A 22,312-nucleotide genomic window follows, 5' to 3' on the forward strand; every position below is an offset into this window, starting at 1 on the left:
TTGGACAAAAATCTTACACCTATGGATGAGGTCAGTGGCAGGGGGTAAGGGCATGAGGTGGGGTGGGAACCTAGTGGAGGAGAGCTATGGGGGGGTGGGGGAGAGGAACATCTGTAATAAACTGAACAATAAAGATTTATTTAAAAAAAAAAAGAGTAGGCCTTTCTTCCCCCAGCTGCTGGCACCGGCTTCCCTCTGGCACCCAGGACCTGGGCTTCCCTCGCTTCCCTCACAGCCCTGACTTCGTCCCGGAAGGACGTCCGGTCTAATTAGCATATTACACTTTTATTATTAGAGATGGTAGTCCCCTCTTATCTGTGGGGGATACATTTCAAGATCCCCAGTAGATTTCTGAAAGTGGATATAGTGCTGAACCCAGTATGTACTGTTTTTTCCTATATATCAGTGATGGCGAACCTATGACATGCGAACTCAAGTCCCCTCTTATCTGTGGGGGATACATTTTAAGATCCCCAGTAAATTTCTGAAAGTGGATACAGTGCTGAACCCAGTATGTGCTGTTTTTTCCTATATATCAGTGATGGTGAACCTATGACAGCTGATTTCTCAACAGCTGATTTCTCAACAGAAACCATGCAGTTCCTCTGACACGCGAATTCATTTTTTTGGTTGATTTTTCTATGTTAAATGGCATCTAAATATATAAAATAAATATCAAAAATATAAGTCTTTGTTTTACTATGGTTGCAAATATCAAAAATTTCTATATGTGACATGGCACCCGAGTTAAGTTAGGGTTTTTCAAAATGCTGACACGCCGAGCTCAAAAGGTTCGCCATCACTGCTATATATGCATACCTATGATAAAGTTTAATTTATTAATTAGGCACAGTAAGAGATTAACAATAAGTAATCATACAATAGAACAATGTGGTGATACTCTCAGTTCTTTTTGTATTTCCAGTTCAGACCTCTTCCTGCATCTGCGGAACCATCCTCACTTTTAGTGAACAGCTCGGGGTCATGGTTTCAGGGACCCTGGCTGATGGCTCTCAGTCAGGACACTTTTTCCATTCATTTCTCCCACTAACACATTTGATGTCTTTTCAGTCTTAACTATTTATTATATACTGTCGTGGCCGTGTCTTTTGCAGTTTCAGGCGAGACAGCCAAACTGGCATGAATTTTTCTTCATAATTTTATGGGTAGAACCTTCCTTCTTACCAGAAATCTTAGCAACCTCGGCGTGCAGTTTTTTTCTTCCTAAATTGAGAACTTCCTTTTCACTTCAAGGGAGTACTTTATGGCTTGTCTTTGGCATGTCTGAATTGCCAACATCACTTCTGTGCTTCGGGCCCTTATTAAGTAAAATAAGTGTTCCTTGAACAGAGGCACTGTGATGCCATGGCCATTAATCTGATAATAAGATGGCTGCTAAGTGACTAATGGGTGGGGGGTGTACGGTATGGAGATGCAGGACAGAGGGTGGAGTCACATCCTGGGTGGGGTCCATGGGATTTCATTACCTTTCTCAGAACTTATCAATTATTTATTTCTGGAATTTTTCTTTTAATATTTTCAGAACACTGTTGACCCTGGGTAACTGAAACCACAGAAAGCTAAACCATGGTTAAGAAGGGACTAGATATACGGAAAAGGAGGGGATAATTGTGGGGGGCGGGGGGGAAATGATCCTCAAAAGCCTAGGTAGAGAGATTACTGGGGGTGAATGAGAATGACACAGATTTGCATATACTTCTGTGGGGGATCAAAGGTGGAATGTTTGAAAGTATGTACTTAGGTCCCCTCCTCTGTCATATAGGAAGACTGGGGCAGGGGGAGGAAGCAATGAGGAGATAAAGGGTACAGGCTTAAAAAATAGTCATTGAGGGAAATGGGAGAGGAAGTCGATCAGAGACAGGTAAGAAGAATGCCTAAGAGCATGGCGGGTCCATCTGGCGTGGCGTACCATAAATGTGAGGTGATGCCACTCCTTAAGATTGCACCCAGCCCCCCAAGTATAAAAAGTGTAAAAGTTAGGCTGTGGGATTAATCCATAAATATTTTAGAAATTATGCAAGAATATAGGGGAGAAACGGGGAATGAAGGTAACTGAGTAATTGAGAGTATGTTTTTGTACCACTAACCATACTACTGTTAGAGAACTTTCACTTAGGGTGAGAAGTATTCTAGAAATCAACTTTGGTTCTCTTGTTATTCTAGCTCATTTTCAGGCAGCCCTGAGGCCCTGTTACCTGGGATCACCTTGTCATGAGTCAAGGTTTTCAGCTTCAACTTATTTTGCCTAAAACATTAAACTGCCTCTTGGGTAAAGGAAGTTTTGTCAAACATACGTGCATACACTAGTACACCACATGTATATTGTGTGGAGAGAAATGCATGACATCCCCAATAAGTCCCTCATCCCACAATAAGTCCCTCCCTGGGTTGGGGGAGCTTCCCGGAGCCTTGATCAGCTTCAGAGGGAGCCAGCCAATCAGCACTCCCTTCATAAGTCATTGTTGCTCGTCCCTACAATTGCTGATGAAGATTTTAGACCATTCACATTAGCGATAGGGACAGAAATGTTGAACAGAAAGAGAAGCTTTTTAATGAAGGTGAAATTGAACATTTAAGATGACTTTACAGGTACGTTCTGGTAAGAGCAGTGTCAATGGCTAACCCACGGGCCCTGTTAAAGGGCCTGAACCTGTCACCTCCAGGCCACTCGTCATGGCCACTGTAGAGGGCGAGAATCAGAGACTTTCTGCTGGAAATTGGGGAGGAGGTTTTTCTGTGATGGTGCATTTGCTTTGAATGCAGGGGTGTCCACAGTTCAAAGAGTAACTTCAAGTAGAACTAACTGGTAGTTTAAACCAAGAAGCCAGAGGACAACCCTTTATAACACTCTGTCACCTTTCAGTACCGTTTATGTTATCATTTAATAGCATTCTCCTAAATGGTCACTCCACCTTATTTAATATCTTTGTTGAAATACACCCCAAAAAAATCTACCATAAAGGAGGGCTAGTTAGCGTTCTTAGCCTTTAAGATGACTCCACAATGAAGAATCTAAGAATGAAGTCCAGAAATGGTTGTTCCCAGTAATGGGACTTATTAATGGTGTCACTGTCCCCAACCCAGGTAATGGATTATGTTAGTAAAAGAGAGGGTGAGGCATCTTTTCTGTGTAGCAGGGGTCGATGACAAGTGCCAGGCAGATATGAAGCAATGTGCTGACGTGTCCCTTTTCTGCCTTGTGTTTAGGGGCATCGTCCAGTCGGAAGAAAAACTTGTCATCAGTGCATCTTGGGCAAAAGATGATGATATCAGCAGACTCTTGAAATCTCTACCCAACTGGATCAATATGGCTCAGCCCAAACAGCTGAGGCCAAAGAGAGAAGATGAAGAAGATTTCATAAGGTAAAAGGTCTATTTTCTAAGTTGTTCTGAGCATGAGGAGGAAAAACATCTGTTTAGCTAATTCTTTCTTGTGTGAAATTTTGGCCAATTTTAAATATCAAGTAGCAATTAACCAAACTTAGTCAAGTCTGTTTTCATCCTAATACACCTCACTTCCCATGCAGCTATGCCTTGTGCTCAAAACATTAGAAGGCAGTGAGTGACATGAGTCAAATTTGGAGCATTACTAAATCGAGTTAAAATATATTTCAATTTGTAGATCCTTCTCCCCTCTCAGGGGACAAATAGTGTATGCATTCATTCACTTATTCAGCAAAGCTGTATTCACCTTACTAAGCACCACACCTGGAAATATGATGGACAGTTGATAAGAAAAGTTCTTGCCCATATAGCACATATTACAGTTGTTCTTAGCATGTTCTTCACCTCAGAGAACCGTTAGTTAAACTTTCTGGAAATACAAATGTGCTCCCCACGTCTGTTCATATACATTGTATTTTCTTTGATTGCTTTCTGATTATTTTGACAAAAGTAATGTCTCTCCTTCAACTTTATCACTCAGTGTTTACCTAAGTTCAATTTAAATTTTTTACTTAGGGCCTGATTTGATGAAGCTACTTATTTTCACAGGCGGGGTTTGCCACAGTGAAACATCCCACCTAGTTCGTAAAGTAGAGGGGAAAGTAATACGTTGTCACATGAAAATTAATTTTATTCCTATTGTCTTTTGCCTATCCAGGTGAATAAAGAAATAGTTCAAATAAAAATAAAATAAAAGCACTTTAAAGAAGCAAAGACCAGAAAAGGAATCAAAGAAGGAATGGCCAGTACCTTACTTTCATTTTATCATAAGACTGCCCGTGACCTCTTCTATTTCTCACCATGTAGTTCAAAGCTATAGATAAATAGGTCTTTACAGCTCACAACATTAACCATATTCATATCCTGTAGTGCCATATTTTACCATCACTTTATTATGAAAATATGCTAAAGGGCCATTTAAAACTTTCTCAAATCATGATACTCAAAATTCACCAGTAATTAACCTAAAGCCTTCCTATCTATATTTTTCTTTCTCATTATTCAAATTATCTCAGAGAAACCTGTTAACTAGTTACTTTGATATAAGAAAAGTATGAACAGTCTTTAGTTTAGGAGGAACAATTTTAGGTTCATAAAAAATTTTATCGAAAATCATGGACTTCCCATATAACCCCTCACTCATCCTCCAATTTTCTCTATTTTTAACATCAGTGTGGTACAGTTGTTAACATAGATATATTGTTATTGACTAAAGTCTATAGTTTACATTAAGGTCCACTCTTTTTGTTATACATTCTATGGGTTTTGACAAATGTATAATGAATGTATCTACCATTCAAAATAATAGTTTTACTGCCCTAAAAATTCTCCACTGCTCCTCCTATTCATCCCTGCTTTCCACTCCCCAAACCCTGGTTAATCACTGATTTTTTTTTTTTACCATCTTCATCATTTTGTCTTTTCCAGAATGTCATATATTTGTAATCATATAGTATGTAGCCTTGTCAGGTTGGCTTATTTTGCTTAGCACTATGCGCTAAAGTTTTCTTCATGTCTTTTGGTAGCTTGATAACTCTTTGTTTTGAAATTTCTGAATACTATTTCATTGTATGGACATGCTATAGTTTGTTCATCCATTCACCTATTGATAACATTCTTGTGCAGGTTTTTGTGAGGGTGTAAATTTTCAATTCATTTGAGTAAATACCAAGGAATGCAATGCTAGATCATATGGTAAGAGTATGTTTAGTTGCACAAAAAACTGCCAAACTATCTTCAAAGTGGCTGTACCATTTTGCATTTCCACCAGCAATGAATGAGAGTTCCTTTTGCTCCACATCCTTAATAGCATTTGGTGTTTTGAATTTGGTATCCTATAATAAAAGGCTAATATGGAAATGCAAAAGGACGCAGGCCCAGCTGAGGGACCACTCCAAGTGCACGAATTTTGTGCACCCAGCCTCTAGTATTCTAATAATTGTGTTGTGGTATCTCATTTTTTAAATTTTTGTAATGACACGTGTTGAGATATCTGTTTAGATTTTTTGCCCATTTTTAATTGGGTTGTGTGTTTTATTATTTTGAGTTTTAAGAGTTCTTTGCGTAGTTTAGATACCAGTCCTTTATCGATATGTGTTTTGCAGAGATTTTCCCTCAGTCTGTGCCTTGTCTTTAATTCCCTCCACAATGTCTTATGTAGAGCAGAAGTCTTTAATTTTAATTGAATTCAAATGTATTGATTTTTTATTTTATGGATTGTGCTTTTTCTCCTTATGATTTTAATTGAGCATTTTGTAGGATTCCATTTTTTTTCTTTCCTGTTAGCATATAAATTATACTTATTTTTTTACTGTTTTTAGTGGTGGTCCTACAGTTTTCAAGATACATTTAAACTAATCCGAGTCCACTTTCAAATAATACATTCCCACTGCGTGGGGAATGCCTTCTTCCCATTCCTTATTTCTCTGCTCTCATTCACTTCATTTCTCCATAAGCTACAGGCACTGCGCATAATGTTATTATTTTGAACAAACTGTTACCTGTTGATCAATTAAGAATAAGAGAAATAGCAGGTATGTTTTCCTTTAGGTTTTTCTTCTCTTGTGCTCTTCCTTTCTTTATGTACGTCCACGTTTCTAACCTGTATCATTTTCCTTTTCCCTGAAGTTCTTTTAACATTTCTTATAAGACAGGTCTCCTGGTGACAAATGCTCTCAATTTTTGTCTGTCAGAGACAGACTTTATCTTTCCCTCACTCTTGAAGAATAATTTCACTGAGTATAGCATTCATTGGATGGTGATTTTTTTCTCTTAATACTGTAAATATTTCACTTCACTCTTCTTGTTTCCGTAATTTTTGAAGAGAGGTCCACTGTAATTTTTTTTCTTGTTCTTCTATAGGTAAGGTGATTTTTTTCCTTTGAATTCCTTGAGGGTTTTTCTCCTTGTTTTAATTTTGTGCCATTTGAATAGTTTATGCCTGGATGTATATATTTTGGAACTTTCATGCTTGGTGTTCTCTGAGCTTCTTGGGTCTGCGGTTTGGTGTATGTCACTGGTTTGGGAAAATTCGTAGTTATTATTGCTGCAATATATCTTCTGCATATTGTTACCTTTATTCTCTTTCTGTTATTTCAATTACACATACATTACACCATTTGTAACTTTTTCACAGTTCTTGAATAGTCTGTACTGTCTTTTCACTCTTTTTTTCTCTTTGGATTGCATATTTGGAGGTTTCTATTGACAATTATTCAAGCTCACTGATTCTTTCCTTGGTCATGCCCAGTCTATTGATCAGCAAAGAGAAGACATTCTTCATTTTTTTATGGTATGTTTGATTGTTAGCATTTCCTTTCGATTCTTTCTTAGAGTTTCCATTTATCTGCTTAAATTACCTAAGGTTAACTTTTTCTTGAATATGTATAACATATGTGCACATATCAAAGGCATAGCTTGGTACATTTTCACCCTTTTTATTGTGTAAATAGTACCTAGATGAAGAAACAAAATGATAGTGCAAGGATCCTTTTTGTGTTTCCTCTGGTCACTACTTCTCTCTCCAATAGTCCGTATCTGACTTCTAGACACACAAATTACTTCAGTCTGTTTTTGGATTCTCTCTAAAAGGAATGGTGCAGTTGTGTATCCTTTTATGACTGGTTCCATTTGCTTCACATTATGTTGGTGAGATTAATCCATGTTATGTTGTATTAGTTTTTATCACTCTATAGTCTATATAGTATTCCATTGTGTGAATACATCACAGTTTTTCGGTTTTATTATTTGTTTGTGTAGGTATGTAAATGTGTATATTCATTTATTCTATTGCTTATGGGCACCTGGGTAGTTTCTAGTTTGGAACTATTTTTGCATAGTGCTGCCATGAATATTCTGTGTCTTTTGGTAACCCCATATATAAGTGTTTCTATTGTTTATTTATAGGAGTAGAATTGCTGGGTCATAGGCTATGCATATGTTCAATTTTAGTAACAGTTCCAAACCCCTTTCCAGAACGATGGTAAGAGTTTGTATAGCAGTATATGAGAGTTTTGGTTGCTCCATATCTCATCTATAGTTGATATTTTCCATCTGTTAAAATTTAGCCTTATAGTAGGTTTGTAGTGGTCTTTTATGTTGGCTTAATATACATTTCTCTCATGACTAAGGAAGTTGAGCACCTTTTAATATATTTTTCTGTATTTACTGGCCATTTGAATATCCTTTTTGCAACATATTTGTTACTCGTTTTAAATTAGGTTGTCTGTTTTGTATTGGTTTGTAGGAATTCTTTATATACCTGGATATAACTTTTTTATTATAGATATCATCTCCCACTTTATAAGTTGTATTTTTACTTTCTTTTTTTAAAATATATTTGTATTAATTTCAGAGAGGGAGAGAGAGAGAGAGAAACATCAATGATGAGAGAGAATCATTGATCGGCTGCATCCTGTATGCCCCCTGCATATGCCCTGACTGGAATCAAACCATGACCTCCTGGCTCTACGCTCAACCACTAAGCCACACCGGCCAGGCCCATTTTTACTCTCTTAATGGTGCCTTTTAATAAACAGACTTTAACATTTTAAATAAGTCAAATGTATTATTTTTTAATGGATAGGAAATCTTGTATTCTATATAGAAATCTAAGTTTATATACCAAAGTCACAGAGGTGTTTTTTCTAACACCTTTAAATGCTGAATATATTTTCCCCAGCATCTGAAGTAAATTGAAAACTTAAATTTTTATTTCCTATGCCTGTCCTCTACACGCCCCGTAATTTAAATCACATGGTGATCATAACAGAGAGTAGCCCCGTAATGTTTTTCTATCAAGAGTGGTAAAGAGTGACTGAGACATGGGTGGATGGGAGCCCCACAGAAGCATAACTAACCTGATCTTAGGACGAGGTCAGCCACAGGCTCTGCTCTCTCTCAGTCTCACCACTGCGCTTTCCTGCTGCCAGACGTCTGGATAAGCACCTTCCCACTTCTTCCCTTTAATCATCTCGCTCCCTTCATGGTTGTGTTAGGGGCACCTTCTCAAAGGTAAAGTGTGTGTTCCTCAACTTTTCAGGTTACTTTAAACCAAACTAGGTCTTTTTTCTGCTGCTCCTTGGCTTATTCTAACGTCACACCTTAATCGCATGTTGTGCTTGCAAGGAGATGTTCGTCAGCTTCATTAGGTCTCTTCAGCAGCTTGGACCTGGGGAGGAGTTTCCAGCCCTTCCCAGGAAAGAGCACGTTGATCTGAAGAGCTAACCTTCGTGTGCCACCTCCCGCTTCCGGTTTAAGAGGGTTAGCAGTGAGTTCCAGCTTTCTTTACTCTTGTCTTGCCCACTTAATTATATCACTTTCCAGCTTAGATTTAAAGGAAAAACAGATTATACTTTTGTAAATTTTTGGTTAGTTATACATGAAGTGAAGTGTATAACTCAATGAATTATTATGTGTGATCACACCATGTAACCACCTCCCAGATCAAAATATCGAGCTTTTCCAGGGCCCCAGAGGCCTGCCCTGAAGGTACCCACTGTTCTGGCATTTATCACCGAGTTTAGTTTTCACTGTCCTCAAATTTCATATAAATTGAATTATAGTATCTGGTTTATTGTGCTGGACCTTATCTCTGAGAGCTCTGTCTACATTTTTGCAATTAGACATGGTTTGAAAACAAATTATATTTGCTTTAAGGGGAAAAAATAATATGATAGGTCTGTTTGTTTTGTGTGTGATTGATTCTTTCTTCTTAATCTGTCATGTCCTCTACCCTGAGGAGAAGTTGAGAGGAAAGGGAAGTGGTAGAGAACAGAGCCTTCCAACTTGGTAGCGTTACAGAGCCTTTATCTCCCACATTAGGGTACCATAGAGCATGGTGTGAGCCACAAGGCTGCGAAGTCACACTCTCCTCTTGTAATTAGCTCTTAGAGCTCAGAGGGCTATTTAGCAGATGGATGAATATAGAATCCAGTGCCCTTCACATTGAATAAAGGTGATGTTCCCTTCATTACTAAACAAGGCCTTTTTCTATTCTTATTTTTTAACTAAAAAATAAAATGTATTATTTCTGGGCCTAACTTTGAATGGGGAGGGGGGTGGGGAATAGATCAAGCCAGGGCTTTAATAGAAAAAAGAAAAATAGCAAATATCCTTTTGTTCCCAACAAGCTGAAAGCAGGGTTTCTAGCCATTGTCTTTGCACCTGTCATATATATATGAATATATTATCCTTTTGAGATCAATGAATATCCACTGATAAAAGCAGCCCTACTTTCTGGAGATGTAATTAACAGAAGGGGTAAGGTGTTGAGGGAAGTAAAGGGGAAGATTAAGGGTTGTCTAGGAGTTGGGGGGGTGTGGGGCACGTGTATTAGAAAGACTGTCCTAAAAGTCTTTTAGCGCCATTTCACTCAGGGCCCCAGAATATCAAAGAATAAGAATCATTTCTCTAGAGCCAGGGTTGAAAATCCTTAAGTGGACAGATGTAATTGGCAGAACCAGGGCCAGAGCTTTCTGGTGATAAAAGTGAAAAAATACAGCTCTGAGTATGCAAAACACAGAGTTTATTCTTGTATTATTATTTATGAATTATTATATTGTTTTCCCATATGAACAACTGTAAACCTACTTTTGCCCACTCTTGTTTGTAAAATCTACAAATTAGTCTTGAACTCTAGCATGTGGAAAGATGAATAATTGATTACGTTTCTGGAAAGATTGTGCAATCTATTTCAACTGTTACAGCAGAGTCAGCTCGCACCTGGCACTGGGCAGCAGCATTATGGGTGTTCAGGTGCTGTTATTCCCATGCAAGAGATGAGGAAACGGAGGAGCAGAGAAATTACATGATTTTCCCAAATTCACAGAGCCACGAAGTAATGCCGCTAGTTGAGCCCAGGTAGTCTGGCTCCCAGAGCTACCACACTGTCGTCAGCAGTGACAGGGCGTTTCTGGCCGGAGATCACCTCTGGCCAGAGACAGTCCTCTGCGCCCCCAGTTCTTGTCTTGCTTGTAGGATTAAATTCAAACAAGAGACAACAAATAACAGCAAAAGCAGGTGAGGAAGGCATTACGCTCAGAGAGGACCTGAGTGGGCAGCTCCGCTGGCTGGGACTGAACCCAGTGCCCCGCTTGGGTGGGGTTTGGGGTCTTTATAGCCCTAGACTGCAGTGCCCCTCAGTAAGCCTCCCCTTCCCTCTTTTCTTTAATGAGGCTCCTTCAGCTAGGTGTCACGCCACTGAGGAGACCACATCCCAGAGGGCTCTGAATCTTCTCTGCTCACATAGGGACTTACCACTGCCATTGTCTATTTTCAGTTTGTCACGTCTCACACTGATTTCCTCCCAGCCTCTCCCAGCTCATATCCGTCTATCTGCCTCCTCTAACACTTTGATCAACCAGCCTAAAAATGGATCAGGAATTTGTATTTTTGCACATTTGAGTTATTCCTCATTTTCTTTTTTTTTATATATATTTTTTCTTGATTTCAGAGATGAAAGGAGAGGGAAAGAGAAAGAGATAGAAACATCTATGAGAGAGAATCATTGATCAGCTGCCTCTTGTACAACCCCACCAGGAATCGAGCCCACAACCCCGGCATGTGTTCTGACCAGGAGTTGAACCAGGACCGTAAGAGAGAGAGAATCATTGATTGGCTGCCTCCTGCACATCCCCTACTGGGGACTGAGCCCACAACCTAGGCATGTGCCTTGCCCGGGAATCGAACTGTGACCACCTGGTTCATACATAGGTTGATGCTCAACCACTGAGCAACACCGACCAGGCTATTCCTTCATTTTTAATCATCATCATCATCTTGGCTGATATGCTAATCACTTTCTACTGATGTCACAAACATTTTATCATGTAGGTGCTTTACTCTAGATTGCGTGTGTTATCATTAGTACTCACTGTATTATATTTCATGTATCACATTGTTTTGAGTTCTCCCTTTCAATAATAGGTTGGTACCAGAATATCCAGCTATTGGGGGAGGGGAGGCTGGTACTTTAAAACTGATTATCTTAGCTTTCATCTGAGCTTTATGCTTGTCCAGTCAAAGAAAAGAAAATAATTAGTATTGAAAAGATAAACAATGCAATACCAAGGGAAAGAAAATATTAAAATGATATAAAATTATGTGGATTTCAGATAGTGTGATGCAGTCCTGAGTAGGGAAGAGACTGAGGGACAAGTCAGACTAAACGCAGAAAGCAGTTTGCACTTTCACCTTCCTCTTTGGAGCCCCAGCGTTCATCAGAGATCCTCACTAAATGCTGAGCCAAGGAAGCTGAATACAAGTAGGAAGGATCTCTCACTCTTCAAATGAAAAGAACAGCATGTAAAGAATGGTGAGCCGCTTGCCTTAATGGGAAGGAAATGGCTTCAGTGGCCTCCGTAAGCTTTATGTCTAGTAACATGTTCCTTTTAGAAGCTCACAGCCTGACTTCCGATCCTCAGAGTTTTTTGTTTTGTTTTGCCTTTGGTAGGTCTTTATACCTCTAGTTTCTACATCCAGCCCAAGCCCAGATTAGACAAGTAAATGAAGCAGAAATCTAGTGGGCCTAGGGATGTATTTGGATGGAAACATGGTCTGAATGAAGTAGAGTATAAATTTTCAGAAAAATTTCACTTGGAAATGTAAAAGGTTCTCAAAAGCAACAGCCATGAAGGGTTTCCAGATAACTGTAGCTGTTGGAGAATCTTTACATATATTTGAAGAAACAAGTGAAAACTCTGGTGCCGGAAAATAAACACTTGCATTTGCTGGGACGAAATGTTTACTAGAATGGAGGCATTTATTTCACTATCTCTGCATGTTTAAGATCACTTTTAAATATAATTCTAAAAGGAAAGATGACTCGGAAAGCATGAATATATTAAATAAGTACAAGGGGAGAGAATGCCTTGCTAAAATGCTCTTTTCCCTCAATTAAATAAGATGAAGGTCATGGATAGATGGAGGACATTGCCCAGCAAGGGAGGGTGAGAAGCAGACTTAAATCTCAAGATTAAACAGAAAAGACAGGTAATTAACTGGAGACTCAGCTACAAACATATCAATTAATGTTCAAGAAGATTAAATTAGGCACTTTATTATTATATCAAAATGATATGACTTACTAGCATGATTGGCAGTAAATGAAAAAAAGAACTTAAAATCTCTCCTATACAGTTATCTGAGGATTATAATTATCTAATAGTATCATTTAAACATCACTATAGAATGTTTAAGACATTTTATTTTTGTTTAATTTTAGATCATGCAATTATTTAATTTTTCACATAGGTGTACATTTAATAACATTCTTAATAAAGGGGGAAAATTAATCCCTCTAATTTAATCCCACTCAGCCCTTCAGAGAGTGTGGCTGATAGTGACGTACCATGCCACTCTGGAGGGAAAAACACCTGTCATCTAGCCTGGGCCGGGGCAGAACGAGGTGTGCCTGAGACAAGGCGAGCAGTGCGAGTCCAGTCACCACGGAAGGGCCTCCTTCCTCGTCTGTCTTCTGTCTCCCCCTCTCCATCTCCTCACTGATGGCTGCTCCCTGTCCATCTCCTCACTGATGGCTGCTCCCCTGTCCATCTCCTCATTGATGGCTGCTCCCCTGCCATCTCCTCACTGATGGCTGCTCCCCTGTCATCTCCTCACTGATGGCTGCTCCCCTGTCCATCTCCTCACTGATGGCTGCTCCCCTGTCCATCTCCTCACTGAAGGCTGCTCCCTGTCCATCTCCTCACTGATGGCTGCCCCCTGCCACAGGCTCACACTCCCTGCCAGGCCCGGGAGGACACTTGCCCTTTCACTGTCTGTCTTTCCCTGTTAAACGCTTTAGGTCCCCAGGCCACCATGCCCTTTCCTACGGACTGCTGTGTCTTTGCTCTGCCCATCCCTCTTCCTAGAATGCTCTCTGCTCCTCCTGTACCTCACGCCCACTTCCTGTACCTGCCCAGTTCCTCTTTCAGGATTCAGCTCAGACATCAACCCTTCCAGCATCTTCTCCCCGAAACCCCGCTTCCTCCTGGAATGGAGCTCACAGTCTTAGAGGGGGTAAGACAAGTCAGCATTTTGTAGTGTGGTGAGTGCTCCTGCTAGAGGTAAAGATATGTGTACATATATTATTAAAAACTGGTGAAAAACTAAAAACTGTAATATAACTACATTAGGAAGGGGAAGGGGGCAATTTGGGGATGGAAAAGAGGGACATAGCTAATTAATTCTTCATCAGTCCATTGAGCAGCCTATCAGAATAAAATGTCCAAAAGGAATATATCAACAAGTAGCTGTTTCCACAGATTATGTAACGAGGTGCTTATAACAACTGGAAGAATTAAAAACAATTTTTTAAGTTGTAGATGCTTCTTTGTGAGACACAGGACTAAGGATGAGGAGAGCTGGGGCAGAGGCTTACTGCTCATTATAGGCTATTTAACCACGAGTGATTGCTGCTGAGGTTTTAAATTCATACTTGCTTAAAAAAATTCCACACATTCTCAAACCCAGTGACTGTTCACTGCCAGTTAGACAATTCTCTACAAATACACTATCATTCTGTTTTATCCCTGGGGGAAAAATCTTAATCTTAAACCATCTTCACTTTTCTGCCAATTTTATGCAAAGCCTTTACCCTTCTCTGTGGAATCTCACTTTGCCCCAGAGGTCCCCATGTCTTTCTCCCAAGTCCCCGTGACCCCCTCGCACCCCTCACACTCCCCTCTCTGTTCCCCCAGGGCTTCCGTGAAGACCTGACACTTGGTTGCAAAGTTTGGGCTTCCTGCCTTTGCTTGAGATCAATTGTTTAGTGTCCATGCTCTGACTAGATTTAGATTCTTCAAAAGGAAATTGTATGGCAATTTGAGAAATACCCAGAATGGTCAATAAACCAGACTCCTCCAACGAGAAAAGTCAATGCTATATAAATTTTTACTTTTAAACCTGTAATCCTTCTTGGTAGTTGAAAAACCAAAGTATATATTCAATTCATGATAAGCAATTATTGGTTATTCTATTCCTACATATTGATACTCTGTATTGAATCTTAAGAAATGTTCTTCTTAGAAAACTGTTGCTATTTGAATAAATTCATAATTTATAGTGGCTTCTGGCAGAAGAACTGCATAGGCCTGGAAGCCTCAGCACCTACAGGGCAAACCTTGTCCCTTTATTGTTTGAATCCTCCGTTGCTTGGTGGCTTAGCTGAAGAAAGATGTGTTTGCGTTCAAGCTACCAGAGCATTTCAATGCAACCTTCTTCCAAGTTGTGTCTATGTTGGAACTCGGGGCAGGTGCCAGCGGCCTGAAAATCTATGGCTTCACAATTAGCTCTTTGCTTGTTGTTATGTCTTATCAATTTACATGGAATTTTCCACTATCTTTACCCACTGATACATCAGTGTACTCATCTACTTGGCACCCAAAAAAAAGGGGGGGATAGAGTGTGGAGAAAACCCCGAGACTGAGTCCGGGTTTCTGCTCCATCTGCCCCTAATTTTCGGTGTGACTTTAGTCAGGTCTCTCACTCCTCTGCACCTTTGTCCCTTATCTATGAATGACAGCTTTTGATTCTGCAACTTATATTTTTTTTAATCCTCACCCGAGGATATATTTTTCCATTAATTTCCAGAGGGAGGGAGAGAGGGTGTGTAGAGAGAGAGAGAGAGAGAGAGAGAGAGAGAGAGAGAGAGAGAGAGAGAGTTTTAGCTAGCATATTAGGTCATATTCAATATCTAATAAAGTGCTTGTATGTTGTGTATTTATGCTTTAGATTAAGTTGGAGCCCTTTGTTTAGTCAGTATACCTAGTGCATTCTTTCCACTTTGGGGAATATTTAATAGTGATCCCACTTCTAGGAATATATCCTAAGAAACTAGAAACACCAATCAGAATGGATGCATGCACCCCTGTGTTCATAGCAGCACAATTCCGAGACTGAGTCCGGGTTTCTGCTCCATCTGCCCCTAATTTTCGGTGTGACTTTAGTCAGGTCTCTCACTCCTCTGCACCTTTGTCCCTTATCTATGAATGACAGCTTTTGATTCTGCAACTTACAGGCTGTTTAGAGAGAGAGAGAGAGAGAGAGAGAGAGAGAGAGAGGGAGAGAGAGACATTGATTGGTTGCCTTCCACATGCACCGAGCGGAGATTGAACCTGAAACCCAGGTATGTGCTCTGACTGGTAATTAAACCCCCAGCCTTTTGGTGCACAGGATGACATTCCACAACTGAGTCACACAAGCCAGGACTCTCTCAATGGGAATAAAAGAATAAATGGATTAAAGCATATAAAAATAATTTTACTATTTTTAGCTGCTTCTTGGGGTTCTAGTTTTAGTATGTGTACATTTATGGTATATTTTCTGTAACCATCATTTATTTGATGTCTCAGAATCACAACCTTCAATTTTAAAGCTGTTTTTATAAAAAAATTTGATCAATTTTTTGATGATTGTTATTTTCTAGAAAAACATTGTCCTAAGAGCAGAAGGTGCCTATAAAGGCTTTGCAAACAAGTTCCTCCATCAAGTCAGGATTCAGCACTGATAGCAAAAGTATAGGGCTAATGGTCAGAGTATTAAGTTGTATTATTGCTCTAGAATTTTGGTATCAAATGCCAGGTGTAGTGTGTCACACATGTTCAATAATTATTCAATGCAGGCATTACTCAATATACAAGTAATGGGCTTAAATAAAGGAATATGTAGAAGGAATCTCAGGGTTTAGTCTGCTCTGGCTCCCATAACAAAGTACTGTATACTGAGTGGCCCAAACAACAGGAATTATTTCTCTCAGTCCTAAAGATTGGGAAGTCCAAGATCAAGGTGCAGGCCTATTCGGTTCCTTGCATGCAGAGGCCTGTTTTTCTTGCTTTGTCCTGATAGGTCAGAGAGAAAAAGAGCTCTGCCTCTTCTTATAAGAGTATATACCCCATCATAAGGGTACCCCCTTCCTGAACTAACTACCTCCCAGAGATCCCATCTCTAAATACCATCATCTTCGGGGGTAGGGCCCCCAAATACGAATTTGGGAAAGAATACATTTCAGCCCATAGCAAAGTGCAAATACTTAACTGTTTACCTAAAATCTGAGCTGTAATTTTACACTAGCAATTAGAAATCAGTCAGAAATAAAAAGGCTGACTGTTTAATGCAGCGATGGCGAACCTTTTGAGCTCGGTGTGTCAGCATTTTGAAAAACCCTAACTTAACTCTGGTGCCGTATCACATATAGAAATTTTTTGATATTTGCAACCATGGTAAAACAAAGACTTATATTTTTGATATTTATTTTATATATTTAAATTCCATTTAACAAAGAAAAATCAACCAAAAAATGAGTTCATGTGTCACCTCTGACATGCGTGTCATAGGTTCGCCATGACTGGTTTAATGTATAGGTTGTATAGTTAGTAACACAGGTGAAAGAACAAAAGTTATGCTGCAGAGGAAGAAAAATGTTGACTCTAATTATAGAGAAAATGTGAAGAATTTCTTGTCATGTGACTCGCACAGCTCTGAGTTTCACTAATTCTCATTAGGTCTCCTAATACACAAAGTCCCATCAACTCCCTCTATTTTTCACAACGTGGAATCCTTTGGTGAGGAGGCCAGGCCAGTTACCATGTGGAGATGTGAGTTTATCTCAGTTTCTTCGTGATTATGTCCAGGTTGCACATTTCTGTTGGGAACACTACATGGGTGACATTCTGTGCCTCCCACTGTACCGCTTCCATCAAGTCTTCCTGGGCTGCTACTGACTATTGTGTTAAGGTGGTGACTGTCAGACTCCCCTGTAGACAGGTGCATTTATGTCCCTTTATGATTAATCTGAGTTGCTAACTTGAGACTATATGATTGTCCACTTCTCTAACAGCCTCTCCACCAGTAATTTTATCACCCATTGATGAACTTTGAAACATTTATTAGCTGACATTCTTCTGCAAAAAGGGGGAGGTGCTTTTCCTCTCCCTTCCCCTCCCTTCACTCTTTCTCTTCTCATCTCTTTAATGGTTCTCAATTAGTCACTGCTTTAGATGTAATTGGAAGGAAAGCTTGATGGTGAAAAGGAATAATGGTGGTAAATGAACCAAAAGCATTTGCATTGGATAATGCAGTCCTCTAGTAATAATATTAGATCTCATAATAATAAGGTCTTATCTCTCGAATAATAATATGAACACTTGGTGGTTAGTCAGTCTTTGTGCTGTTACATTAAAATGATTTAAATGTTTGAAGTGATCAGTTTGATTACAAATATGTTCATTCGCCTACCGAAATGTTTTCCTTTCTATGACATGTTCAGATTAAGGATCAGGAAGGAAGAGTTGAGGGTAAGCAGCTACTCCAGGAAGTTTCAAACCACAAGGGATTCCAGCATTTCTAAGACATGATTGCATTAGGCAATTCCATTTTCTCTGCTCTGTGTGTTTAGCAATGTGCTGCTGCCATTACTAGCACCCACCTGCTGGAGCATAACCTGGGAACATGCCTAAAATAATGGAAGAACTGGAAATTGTCATTGTTTTCCTTGTAGGAAAGAATGCTCTTACATCTCTCAGGGTTCCTTTCTCTTAAAAGCTCTCCAGGCATGTTTTCTGAGCCAAGTGTATGTGACACACCCTGTGACTTAAGAACAGACTTAATGCATAGCTATCCCCATTGACCCTCCATGTAAAAATTAATTTAAAATTAAGAAGTTAATTTAAAATGAGAAGGCTCCTCGTCATTGTTACACCCACCCACCAATCAAGTTGACAAACGGCTTAAGGATGACTTGTGACCCAGTGGAAGCAACATGCTCTCCTTAGTGGAGGGGGTACCCATCAGTCGCCCTTCTCGCCAGCCAGTCCTTGGGCTTACTCATCCACGCCTCCTTCTCTTTCCTTCCAGAGTTCTCCCACGTTGCGCTTAAGAGTGTTGTGTCCTCCCTGTTTGTGTCCCACATAAACTCTTAAATCATTTGTGGATTATACGGTCAACATGTCAGGGAACTAGAAGAAGTATTGTTTCCCCATAGGAGGCTTTGATTTACTTTATTGCTAGGCAGTTGCCTGTCAAGCAAACTCTCTGGTCTTAAAAAGTAGGAAAGTGCCTGCTGTCATTAAGGGCTCTATTCTGAGATTCGACAGATCTGAGTATGTCCTCCCTGCTCTAGCACCTCATGGCAGTTGAGTGCTCAGGGAAGTCCACTTCCATGACTCAAAGCAGTTTTTGTATGTCTTGGGTTGGGGGGTGGGGGCTATTTGAACCCCTGGGCAGAGGGAAACACTAAAGCCCCTGCAGCTCGAGAGAGATGTAGCTCTGCTCCCACCTTTGCCACGGTGAGCCGATGAACACATCTTCCTCTGGGCTCCAATTTCTCTATGAAGCGCCTGATAAATGTTCGCCATCTGTGGAAGGTCCAATTAAGGAACACATTCACAAAGCCGGGCAGGCTTTAACATGGTGTTTTTCCAACTCTGCGTTGTGGCATATGAGCAAATTATGAAATAATTTTAGTGGATTTTGAACTTACTAAGAAACTAGGGCAGGGCCTGGGTAATGGCGCGTTCCTAGTAAATATCAGCTAAAGAATTAATGACTCAATAATAAAAAGACAAATGGCCCAGTTAAAAAATTAATGAAGGTTCAGACTTGACATTTCTCTAAAGAAAACATACAAATGGCCAATAAGCGCATGAAAAGATGCTCAATATCATTAGCCAGCAAGAAAATGCAAATTTAAACCACAATGAGATATTACTTCACATCCATTAGGATGACTACAATAACAATAAAAAAGAGAGACGGGAATCATAGTGTTGGCAAGAATGTGGATACATTGGAACCCTTGGTACAAGGGAATGTGTAAAATGGTGCAGCCATATTGGAAAACAATCTGGCATTTTCTCAAAGGATTAAAAATAGAGTTAACATTTGACCCAGCAATTTCACTCCTAGGTATATATACTCAAGATAAATGAAAACATACATCCACGCAAAAATTCATGTGTGACTGTTCATAGCAGCATTATTTATAATAGTCAAATATTGGAAACAACCCAAATGTCCATCATCTGGTGAATAGGTAAATAAAATGTTATCTATCCATACAATGGAATATTATTTGGTGATAAAAGAAATGAAGCACTACTTAAATATGGATGAACCGTAAAGCCATGTTAAGTAAAAGAAGCCATTCACAAAAAAATAACATTGTATGATTCCATTTATATGAATAGGAGTTAAATATCAATGTCTAAAATAGGGAAGTCTATAGAGACAGAAATATTAGTGGTTTCCAAGGACTGGGGGTGGAGAGTGGGGTAAGTGCAAAGTCTAATGGGTACAGGATTTCCTTTTGAGGAGATGAAAATGTTCTGAATTAATTTTTTAACTCTGCAACTATACTAAAAAACATTAAAGTGCACATATTAAATGGGTGAATGTTATCTCAAAAAAGCTGTTATTTTTAAATGCCCATGCCTGGGCCCCGCCCCTGACCAATAAAATCAGAATTTCTGCAGGTGGAGTTTGGCATCAAGTATTTTGTTTGATTTCCTAGTTAAGCTTTTAATTAATAACCATGGTGAGAACTACTGGTTTAGACTACCAAGATCCCTGTCAGTGCCAGAATACCATAAACCCATAGGGTCCCTGTCAGTGCCAGCATACCATAAATCCACAGGAGAGGTGTTTTGTGCCTGTCCCAGTGAGCAAGCTGATTTATCCTGTTTATTTATTTATTTTTATTGATGCAGAGAGGAAGGGAGAGAGCAATAGAGACATCAATGAGAGACAATCATTGATGGGCTGCCTCCTGCACGCCCCGACTGGGGATCGAGCCTGCAACCCAGGCATGTGCCCTTGGCCGGAATCGAACCTGAGACCTGTCAGTCCGCAGGCTGGCGCTCTATCCACTGAGCCAAACCAGCTAGAGCCAAGCAAGCTGATTTAAAAGCACAAGGGGAAGAGCTGGTGGTCATAATTAATTTCTCTGCCTTCTCTGAGTGGGTAGGAACCCAGAAACCCCAATTTCCCTGCAACCAATGGGAAATAATGAATGTTTTTAGTCCCAAGCAGACACTAAGGGAAGAGAAGTTGCTGATATTTCACATATTCACCTTGATTGTAAAGAACACCTGAGAACCACACACCCCAACTTGTTCCCAGTTCTGCCTCTGCACAGAATTGTAGAAAGCTCACCTCACCTCGCCAGTCATGAGCATTGCAAGTTTCTAAATGGTAGAAACACAGTAGGTGAAGAAAGCAAAGGAAAAATCCTCGACTGTGATAATGGAGGAGGCAGCTTTCTAAAGAGAAGCAATTACTTATTAAATATGAAAAATAGCTACTCACATGATAGTGTGTGATGACATGCACATGCATGAAAACAATTGAAGGGTAGACAGTGATGAGTTTCAGCAGGTTCCAGGACAAAAATAACGTTGTAATCAAGGTAACTGGACTACTGGATTTCTTCCTATTTATAAGGGTTTAGCCAGGATCATTTCAGAAGAGCAGTTTGTGAAAACCTGATTAAAGAACCCATCAGAATGGTACTGTCCCCATTATTTTGGCACACGTTTTGAAAGTGTTGAAGATTGAGCAGTTGTAAAAAGCAGACATGATAAATGGAAGTGTCATTGTCGAATCTCATAAGGAGTGGTTATTATGACGAATCTGGGTAAGGTGACCTGACCTTTTTATAACCTTCATCAGTTTAGACTGACAGGTAATGGCTAAGTGATCTTTACAGGTCACCTTGACACATCTCAGTTTCACTACCTGCACAACAGAACTAATTAATCCCCGTGCCAAAAACGAACTCACTTCCCAGTAGCATGGCATATGGTCAGACATCATTATTAGGTCTTGTATAAGTTGGGATCTAACATGGAAAACAGAAACCACTCATAATGTTTACCTAGAGGGAATTTAATGTAGGGAATTGGTACACAGGTTCATAGTGCCCTGAGTGTCACACAGGGGACATTAAGATAACCCATAGATGAGCAACAGCAGGAAGTCGCTGTCGCTTTAACTGGAATGCCAAGGGGAAGAAGTGTTTCCTGGAGAGGCACGCAGAGGAGTTGGGGGTGGCAGGAGATGGATGGACCAAGAATGAGATACATCCTTGCTGGAGATGTCATTCCGGGCCAAGGGAGGGGGACAAATGCCCTGTCTTCTCCTTTCCCTGTGTCCTTCAGTGTCCCATCAGGGCCACCCATGCTCAGTACCCAGTGGGAGCCTAGGAAACAGCCTGCAGGGGCTGCTCCCCTGTCCCCTACAGATCAGAGCAGGGGAGAGGAGAGGAATGGATTTGGGGCCAATAGCCTTAGGACTTTTAGGTTCCACCCTCTGTCATTCTGTCTCCATTCTCACCCTTGTACCCATAGTTTAAGATGTCATACTTTATGTTTAATACAAGGTGACAGCTACCCATCATAGGGAGGCATTCTCCTCCTCTCCCCAACAGGGAGTCACACTTCTCAGTCACTCCATTCGTTTCAAGCCTGGAAGCCCTTTGTCCTCCATCTCAAGTCAGATGCCCTCCTCCTGTCTGATGACCTCAGTCACTGCATTCCTCCCAGGTCTAGGATCCTCCATCTCAAGTCAGATTCAGCTCCTCCTATCTGGTGACCTCTGAACTAAATGGGAAAGTAAACCCCTACCCGCTCCTCATATGAAATACTAGAGGAAATGCTACCAGACCAAGCATTCACTGCATTCACTGCTCCCAGTTCAGTTCAAGTGACTATAATACTCACATCCTCCTCGTATGAAATCGTAGAGGAAATGCCACCTCGCAGCCATTAGCACGGCTTGCTTTAGTCCTCGCCCTTCCTCTGCTCTGCCTGGGTCACAGGGGGACTGACCTTCTGTCCGTGTTTCCTGGTCGCTCAGT

At 40.3% G+C, this 22,312-nt stretch overlaps 1 protein-coding gene across 1 annotated transcript in view; it reads left to right on the plus strand.

Moving 5' to 3' along the window:
- Positions 1-22,312, plus strand: part of EXOC4 (exocyst complex component 4) — a gene marked incomplete at its 5' end in the record, with an annotated part of 716,953 nt that overhangs the window by 580,727 nt on the left and 113,914 nt on the right. Inside the window, one exon of the mRNA XM_015559399.1 lies at positions 3,229-3,384. Within this exon, the coding sequence (XP_015414885.1) occupies positions 3,229-3,384 (156 nt within the window). The remainder of the gene's footprint in view (positions 1-3,228; positions 3,385-22,312) is intronic.

This window comes from Myotis davidii, unplaced genomic scaffold (assembly GCF_000327345.1).
Source record: "Myotis davidii unplaced genomic scaffold, ASM32734v1 scaffold214, whole genome shotgun sequence".
In the NCBI taxonomy this organism is placed as follows: Eukaryota; Metazoa; Chordata; class Mammalia; order Chiroptera; family Vespertilionidae; genus Myotis; species Myotis davidii.